The 9,482-nt window shown below is 44.8% G+C and overlaps 1 protein-coding gene across 2 annotated transcripts; it reads left to right on the top strand.

Annotated features, from left to right (window-relative positions):
- The first annotated feature begins 3,117 nt into the window (after positions 1-3,117).
- On the top strand, positions 3,118-8,984 carry LOC105058309 (amino acid transporter AVT1I). 2 transcript variants are annotated; one of them, XM_073249647.1, is made up of 3 exons: positions 3,118-3,237; positions 3,455-4,059; positions 8,295-8,982. In XM_073249647.1, exons 1-3 carry the CDS (start codon positions 3,162-3,164, stop codon positions 8,805-8,807), a joined length of 1,194 nt encoding a protein of 397 aa, XP_073105748.1. In that variant the 5' UTR covers positions 3,118-3,161; the 3' UTR covers positions 8,808-8,982. The 2 variants fall into 2 exon arrangements, with proteins under 2 accessions (XP_073105748.1, XP_073105749.1); XM_073249648.1 differs by having other exon boundaries at positions 3,133-3,237; positions 3,533-4,059; positions 8,295-8,984.
- The last annotated feature ends 498 nt before the right edge of the window (positions 8,985-9,482 follow it).

Genomic DNA, 9,482 nt, shown 5'->3' on the forward strand with positions numbered 1-9,482 from the left:
TGATGATATCTTTTAAATAAAAAAGTAACTTAATTCTAGAACTAATGCTCTTTGTGAATTGGTTCTCATTATTGTTTCTTATTGCATGGTTAATTTATCTATTTTTCCTTTGCTCTCTTCGTAGAAGATAAATCGTATGGAGTGGGCACCAAAGAAGGAAATATGAGGTAGGCTTTCTATTTTGCCATCCATTCCTAGGTGCCTATCTAAAAGAAGAAACCCAAAAATCACGGACTCTCATTAATATAGTTGTTAGTCCCATAATTAAAAAAAAAAAAAATCACATGCGACATCCTCTAGCTTTCTTATTTCCTAAATATATTTTTTAGTAGTACACACTACATTACCATGTGATACATATCAAACAAATTAGTTATTTTGCAAGCTAATACATATATCTAGATAATTTGATACATAATTTTTAGAGTATGATATTTAATAGTATATAGTATACGGTCAGATGATATAAATTTAGCAAATTAATATATAGTTTTTAAAATATCACATTCACCAATATAATACATGGTTAGGTAATACGTACTTGACAACTTCTAGATATTTACTATAAATTTTTTTGATATACATCTAACAATGATTCGACATACACTTTCAAATAAATTGATATATAATATTTGAAATATACTTTTTACCAATACACACTACATAGCCAGATGATATATACCAAGTAAAAAATTAGTCATCTAATAAGTCAATACATATTTATAGATAAATCAATACATATTTTTCAGAATATGATATTTATCAATACCAATACATAATACATAGTTTTCTAGCTTTGTCTAACATAAAAAATTATATACATATCATTCTTTAGATTTCATAAACTCTTATGTGTAAAGATCCTGAAAAGGAGAGAAGAATTTGAAGGAGGAGAAAGAAACTCGGAAAGGAGAAGGAAGACTTCACGAATGAGAAGAATGACTTGACGAGGAAAAGAACAGATGGAGAGGCTTGATGAGGCAAAATGAGGATGCCATGTGTGGTTTTCTTTCTTTTTTTTATTTTTATTTTTTTTAATATATGACTGACACTTTTGGATTTCTCTTTTAAGATTGTTATTAAAAGAAACAAAGAACAATAGGTAGTTGCATCAATAGCAAATGCTATGAAGACTGGTTCGAGCTCCTCATTGGATGTTTTAGGGATCAGTACAATGACAGTGGTATTAACCGTATCATTTGTTTGCATACATTGAATTCTCGTATGTTACAAATCTACTCTACTAGTAACATCTCCAAATGCCTACTCGAGACCTAATGTGATTCCAAAATTGTTCAACAGGGTTAGGTTTAGCGTACCTGTCTTTCGGCTAATGATGGGATTCAGCAATTTTTAATTTGCTTATCTAAGACATCACCATGCTTTCAAATCGGCATTCTTCAAATATGTGGTCCTTGTGCGATTCAGTTTATATCGGTGGGTCCAAGCTCAGGGAAGAACAAGATCATTTTTGGGTTGGTTTGGGTTTGGAAGCAGGTGAGATGGGAATTGTAGTGGCACAACCACTTAAATAGATTTTGCAAAATTATGTATATATATATATATATATAAAAGGTGGTCACCATTATGGGAACATCGCCTAGTGCGACTCCCTCCTAGTTTGTTTTCTCCTGTGTTCTTCTTTTCTTCCTTTTTAACGTGCTAGATGTTATGCGGACTCCGGAGAAACCAGAAAAAGTCCATACATAGCCTTGGCTTTCTTAGCTGAAGGGAAACAATCTTCCCATCTCTATACTTCAGCAATCAATTGAATAAGAAACCAAGGTCTCATAATGGCCACGAGTTACATATTAACTAATTGATATTGCCGTACCATGCACTTGGTTTTTTTTCTTATTAATTTTCCAAATCTCTATTCACCTTGAAATAACTTCATTTCATTGGATTGGCATGATGCTTGATGACTGTGCCACTTTTGTTCAGGAAAAAGGTAGTGCTCCACTAGAGCAGCAATCAATCAATGAGCCAAGCTTCAAGTGCCTGGTCAAGGATAAAGAGTGCTTGTGAAAGGAAATTTGACCTTGTCATTTGGCACAATAGTTTTAGTTTGGTTTCGGTTCAATTTATCTGGTTAAGAAGATCTAGTTTTAGGTTTGCTTGTGTCAGGTTGAGAAGATGTTGTTATTGCTGGTTCGTGAAGCTTGTTTGCTTGGATCTTTTCTTTTAAATCATTGTTGATATCTGGAGATCTGGGTGGCAATTGTCAAACCCTTCCATCTCCTTCTTTTAGAGGAAAACAATAAAATACATTATGGAAATCCAAGGCCGCTCAAATAAATCATTTTGAATCTTTAATCACCATCTTTATTTTCCCAAGGATTTGACTTCACCACGAATGGAAGTCACTAGGTTTGGCTTCAACCACCACAAATGAATGAAACAACCAAAAAGGAGGCCCGGTAGGTACAATGATGTCTTCACTCAAGAGCACATGAAACATGGCTTGGTTCGGTTTCTTTTGCTATAAACCATCAGTTTAGTTTCCATTTGATTTAAAAAAAAATTAACTTAAATCGATTTAGTCTCAATTTTATCTCTAAACTGCTCCAACCTCGATGCACTGCCCTTCTTGTATAACATCACTTCTTGGTGGATGCCACCTTGGTGCGTTACTATCCTTTATCCACCAATCCCTTAATAACTTAGTCCTTCAAAACTAGAATTTCAAAAGAACATCATTCGATCTTCAAGAAATATAATGAGTTCTCTAACCAACCAATAAGCTGCCCAATGTGACAAATGCTCTCGTTGAGACTCGAATAAGTTTTTGTGCCATCTAACGAGTATCGAAAAACATTCACGAGCCTTTTTTTTTTTTCCTCTAAAAAATACAAAATTGGGAGGTGCAGGCGTCATCAACTTTGCACCAGTAAAGAGTGGAATCCTCAGCAGATTGCATTGAAGACTTCAACCCGTTCGGAACCAGAAAAAGCTAGACATGACCGAAGGTTCATGGGCATGAAGTCTATTTATTTACTCTCTTTTCTTTTACTTTTTACCTCCTCACCACCACCACAAAAGCCAACCACGTATCTTATGTCATTTTCCAACCAGATCATCCCACTTTTCCTTCTCTTAATAAGCCCCCCTCTACTCATGAACTTCACCACTCCAAGGGCCTTACGTAGAAGGAACAAAAAATGGAGCCCCATATACCCTCAAAGACAGGCACCACCTTCTTCAAGACTTGTTTCAATGGCGTCAATGCTCTTGCAGGTCTCATCCCTCCCTCTACTCTTTTGCTATGTCCACTTACAACGAATTCCATATTATGGTATTTGTGATTAAAGATTTTCACCTACGTTTCATCATCTAACATAGTGATGGAATGTGATGAAACTCTATTAATCTATCTTCATCTTCTATGCTGCAGAAATATAAAGCACGGACATAGTTTGGACTTAAAATTTATGTCATTTTTTATGTTTTTCAGGATTCGGAATACTATCAATTCCATATGCTTTGTCGCAAGGAGGATGGCTAAGCTTAATGCTTCTTTTTGTAACTGCAGTCATCTGTTGCTACACCGGGATTCTCTTGCAACGTTGCATGGATTCAAATGTACTTGTTAAGACCTATCCTGACATAGGGGAGTTAGCTTTTGGCCGCAAGGGGAGGCTCATAGTGGCAACCTTCATGTACCTTGAGTTGTATCTAGTGGCCACTGAGTTCTTGATATTAGAAGGTGATAACTTGGAGAAGTTATTTCCATACAAGTTCGATATAGGGACATGGAAGATTGGAGGTAAACAAGGATTTGTTCTGCTTGCAGCCTTGGTAATTTTGCCGACGACATGGCTTCGAAGCTTAAGCATCCTTGCATATGTTTCTCTTGGTGGGGTATTGTCTTGTCTCATTGTGGTAGCCTCTGTTGTGTGGTCTGGAGCAGCTGACGGGGTTGGGTTTCATAAAAGAGGAGTCCTTCTGAGATGGAGTGGAATTCCTACTGCTGTGAGTTTATATGCATTCTGCTTTAGTGGGCATGCCGTCTTCCCAACCATGTATACCGCCATGAGAGATAGAACAATGTTTTCTAGAGTAAGACGAGTGCTCTGAAAATTTCTCTGCTACTAGATTAGCAAGATCATTATATTCAGTGATGGCCTTCAGTTTGCAAGCTTAGTAATTAGATTTGTTCTGGAGATATTTCATTAGTGCAACTTAAGTAGTCATTAGGTTTGTTAGGATTTGACGCCTCGAGATTCAGCCCACATTGAGCCCACAGTGAGGTTCGCGGCGAAAAATGGAGTCCAACGAGACCAAGATCACCTGAATCGGAGCTCGGATGGAGAAGATACGAGCTTTCGAAGATGGCACGAAAACCGAGGCGGTGGAGGACCGCCGGCGACCGGCGGCGGGCGGCAGCGGCGCGGCCGCAGGCGGCGGCGCGCGGGACGCGCGTCCCAGGCCCGCTGGCCCGCGTGGGACGCGGGACCCAGGCCCGGGCGGGACGCGGGACCCAGGCCCGCGCGGGACGCGCGTCCCAGGCCCAGGCCCGCGCGGGACGCGCGACCCAGGCCCAGGCCCGTGCGGGACGCGCGACCCAGCAGCCTGCTGGCCCATCCCCGGTCCACCGTGGACCGGGTGGTCCACGGCGCGGCCTGTGGACCGCGTGGACGTTTCCCACTCGATTCTCGCGGTCCACGGCCCTATTCCGTGGACCGGAGCGCGATCGAAGGGCTGAGGAGGCTTCCGGTCTTGATCGGACGGTTTGGGACGTGATTTGGCTTGATTAAGGATTCCTAATCACTCTCTAACTTATGTTTAAGGCTTTAAAAAGCCTGAGAACGTAACAGCAGGGGGGTGGTTTGGTTTCTCGCCGCCGTACGAACCGAGGAGAGAGAGAGAGGCGTGAGGCGCTGTGAGAGAAGGAGCAGGAGGCTCCTGGACAGCGGTCGCCAGGCTCTTCAGGGGTTCAGGGGGTCTCCAAGAGAGAGAGAGCTTTTGTGAGGGGAACTTCATGTGAGAGAGAATTGGGTGTACAAGGGTTGAGGGTGAGGTCTCCTCTTGTAAAATTTTCTTTTCATAGTGAAGTTTGCATGCCCCGTGGAGGCGAGCCCTTTTGTGGCTGATCCACGTATTTTGATTGTTTTTCCTTTTGTTTTGTTTCTTCTTTCTTCCTGCTGCATCGCGTGGTACTGAAAGGATCTTGGGAGGTGGTGTCCTAGCCAGACATCCACCCAACAAGTGGTATCAGAGCAAGGCGGTACAAGGACGCAGATTGCAGTGGTGGTGAGCAAGACTGAAGATGGAGAAAACAGGAACAATCAGGATGGAGATCAACAAGTTTGATGGTAAGAGCAATTTCTCCTTGTGGCAGGCAAGGGTGAAGGACGTGCTCATCCAACAGGGGTTGATCGAAGCTCTCTTGTGCGATGAGAAACCGACCACCATGGAGGTGCGGGATTGGAAACGGCTACAGATGCAGGCGGTGAGTACCATCCGCATGTACCTGGCGGATGAGGTGGTGATCCATGTGCTGAGCGAGACTTCCCCGACGGTGCTGTGGTCGAAGCTCGAGGAGTTGTACATGGCAAAGTCTCTCACCAACACACTTTTCCTCTGGAGGCAGTTTTACCAACTGCGGATGACTGAGGGACAGAGCGTGCAGGAGCATCTGAGCCACTTCCAGAAGATCCTCACCGACCTTCTCAGCGTTGGCGAGAACGTTGAGGAGAAGACCAGGGCGCTGGTTTTGCTGGCGTCGCTTCCTTCTTCGTACGAGTCCTTGGTGACTGCTCTTCTAGTGGGGAAGAGCACTATCAAGATGGACGAGGTCACCGCGGCGATACTCCAGAACGAGGTTCTCAGGAGGGAGAACCCAGCTTCGAGCTCAGGTGTCGATAGCTCAGCTTTGGTGGCTTCTGGAGGTGCAGGAGGCGGTAGACGGAGCGACAGGAGATCGCATCGAGGGCGGTCTAAGTCCAGGAGGGACTTGAGCAAAACCAGGTGTTACCGGTGTGAAGAGTTGGGGCATCTAGCCAGAGATTGCCCTCAACTGAAAAATCGGACGGTGGCTGCTGTAGCGACGGCCGGCAGCGATTCAGATGGAGATGTCCTGGAGATATCTGACGAGGTATCTACTTCTTCCCAGCAGTGGATATTAGATTCTGCATGCCCCTATCATGTGTGTTGCAGAGAGGAGCAGTTTGACTCCCTGGAGAACAGTGAGAGCACTGTATATCTGCCGGATGGATCGAGCTGTGCGATCAGAGGCATTGGGACGGTCAGCTGGAGGACACATGACGGTGCAGTGAGGAGATTGGGGGAGGTCCGATACATACCCGATTTCAGGCGGAATCTTATCTCACTTAGCAGACTGGATTCGAGAGGCTACAGGACGGTAGCTGGTGGAGGAATCCTGAGGGTGCTCCGCGGCGATAGGATTGTGCTGGAGGGGAAGAAGGGGAGCAGAGGACATTATTACCTGGCAGGGAGCCCAGTGCGAGGTGGAGCATCGGGAGCCAGGTGGAGCCCAGAGCGAGGTGGAGCTCCAGGAGGCGGATCGGGCACGAGACAGGAGACTCGGGAGGACGAGAGGCGACGTCGCAAGGTAAGATTCCTATTGCCGCAGGATGATGCCCCGAGCAGGTCTCAGGTCAGGAGGAGCACAGCATACGACGGAGATGGGATCGAGTAGCCTGGCTCGACTCCCATGTTTGCCCATCCATGATCAGCAGGCGATTGCCCCAGGGCATGGGGGCGAGGAGATCCAGATGCTCTCGAAGTTTGGAGGAGGCCGAATATCGAGTCGAGGTGGAGATTGTTAGGATTTGACGCCTCGAGATTCAGCCCACATTGAGCCCACAGTGAGGTTCGCGGCGAAAAATGGAGTCCAACGAGACCAAGATCACCTGAATCGGAGCTCGGATGGAGAAGATACGAGCTTTCGAAGATGGCACGAAAACCGAGGCGGTGGAGGACCGCCGGCGACCGGCGGCGGGCGGCAGCGGCGCGGCCGCAGGCGGCGGCGCGCGGGACGCGCGTCCCAGGCCCGCTGGCCCGCGTGGGACGCGGGACCCAGGCCCGGGCGGGACGCGGGACCCAGGCCCGCGCGGGACGCGCGTCCCAGGCCCAGGCCCGCGCGGGACGCGCGACCCAGGCCCAGGCCCGTGCGGGACGCGCGACCCAGCAGCCTGCTGGCCCATCCCCGGTCCACCGTGGACCGGGTGGTCCACGGCGCGGCCTGTGGACCGCGTGGACGTTTCCCACTCGATTCTCGCGGTCCACGGCCCTATTCCGTGGACCGGAGCGCGATCGAAGGGCTGAGGAGGCTTCCGGTCTTGATCGGACGGTTTGGGACGTGATTTGGCTTGATTAAGGATTCCTAATCACTCTCTAACTTATGTTTAAGGCTTTAAAAAGCCTGAGAACGTAACAGCAGGGGGGTGGTTTGGTTTCTCGCCGCCGTACGAACCGAGGAGAGAGAGAGAGGCGTGAGGCGCTGTGAGAGAAGGAGCAGGAGGCTCCTGGACAGCGGTCGCCAGGCTCTTCAGGGGTTCAGGGGGGTCTCCAAGAGAGAGAGAGCTTTTGTGAGGGGAACTTCATGTGAGAGAGAATTGGGTGTACAAGGGTTGAGGGTGAGGTCTCCTCTTGTAAAATTTTCTTTTCATAGTGAAGTTTGCATGCCCCGTGGAGGCGAGCCCTTTTGTGGCTGATCCACGTATTTTGATTGTTTTTCCTTTTGTTTTGTTTCTTCTTTCTTCCTGCTGCATCGCGTGGTACTGAAAGGATCTTGGGAGGTGGTGTCCTAGCCAGACATCCACCCAACAAGGTTCTTTGTTATAGTCTCAGGAGATGGGTTCCTACCAATGGACCCAAGTCCTTCTAGCAACAATATAGAGATGGATTTTTTCAGTTTTAGTTCCTCAAAAAGCTTATTTTTCTTCAAACGATATCGTCATAAATGTTAGTAAAATCCTCTTCTTAAAAATAAAAAAAAAGAAAAGAAAAGAAAAAAAAAATTCAGGGGCAGTGGCAAGGTGTCATTGCCTACGTTCTTTTTTTTTTTTTTTTGAAGCATTCACCTAACGTTTTATTCACTTTGGCCATGAATACACCAGTACACCTCCATCCATATGTGCATCTATTCCTCAGAGGCTTATTTTCTTAAAGAGATAATGCCTTAATCATGCAATGTCAATATCATTTGTGAAATCTCCTAAACAAGAAAATATTAGCACAGCTCTAAGATGAAGCCTTAACAAAATGAATTGGCTCTGATAGATTTTTATTTTTGTTGTAGATTTGATTCCGATGTATTCTTATTGCAGGTGCTATTCGTTTGTTTTGGGCTCTGTTTTCTCAATTATGGACTCATGGCAGTTCTGGGATATTTGATGTATGGTCAGAGTTTGAAGTCTCAGGTGACATTAAATCTTCCTGTGGGAAAGTTGAGCTCAAAGATTGCAATTTACACAACTCTTATCAATCCATTCACAAAGTATGCACTGGTAGTAACACCTGTCGCAAATGCAGTCGAAGATTGGTTCCAAGTCTCCAAGAATAGGTCTATATGCATTGTCATCAGAACTATTTTAGTGGTCAGCAATGTGGTTCTGGCCTTGACTGTTCCATTTTTTGGATATGTCATGGCATTCACAGGATCAGTTTTAAGCAGCACTGCTACAATGCTCTTACCTTGTGCATGCTACCTCAAGGTCTTTAAGAATACTCTGAGATGGGGATTTGAGCTAGTAATCATACTGGCTGTTATGCTAACTGGTTTAGTTATTGCAATCATGGGAACCTACTCTTCCCTAAAGCAAATTATACTTAATTTATGAACTTTTCACCCTATGGGGATTGTATTGCAAATGCTCCTCTCCGAAGTGAAAAGTAAAAATGTGTTGGAGTTTATTTTACTGGAAAATTGTTTAAGCCTAAGGGCAATGTAAACATTTTAAATATTAATAAATAAAGGCTAATAATCTAAACCGTTTCCTTGCAATAAATTGCTAGTGAGTTTATTTTGGAGTTGAGAGCTATAAGCATGTGAAAAGATTTGTCTCTCAAAAATATTTTTCTCACAATTGTTGGCTTGGGCCTTTCATTTCATACTCCTTGCAGAGATGTTGATTCAGATGAGCACTTAATCATTTAGCATCTAGCAAAGGTTCTTGTGTCTTTTTCTGAACTTTTAAAGCTTTCCAAAAGAACACACCATGCTTGACAGGAATTTAAGCTATAGCCAACATCACCGCTAGGAAGACATGTTCATGTGTCACTTTCCACCTGAAAGTTCTCATGGATGAGTTGTTCTTAATATGGCCCATGAGTTATACACCAATAATATCACTTTAATCTCAGCAGGGAACAAGCTTAGGTGCCAGACCCACTCCCCAGAATGGATGTGCTCCTATATCTTTGTGTAAGACTATCTTAAATAGCTAACGCATACATACGCAGATGTCCTTTCCAAACATCGTAATAAATATTTAGTCCAGTATTATCACATAATC

Source organism: Elaeis guineensis, chromosome 15 (genome assembly GCF_000442705.2).
Source record: "Elaeis guineensis isolate ETL-2024a chromosome 15, EG11, whole genome shotgun sequence".
NCBI classification, from domain to species: domain Eukaryota; kingdom Viridiplantae; phylum Streptophyta; class Magnoliopsida; order Arecales; family Arecaceae; genus Elaeis; species Elaeis guineensis.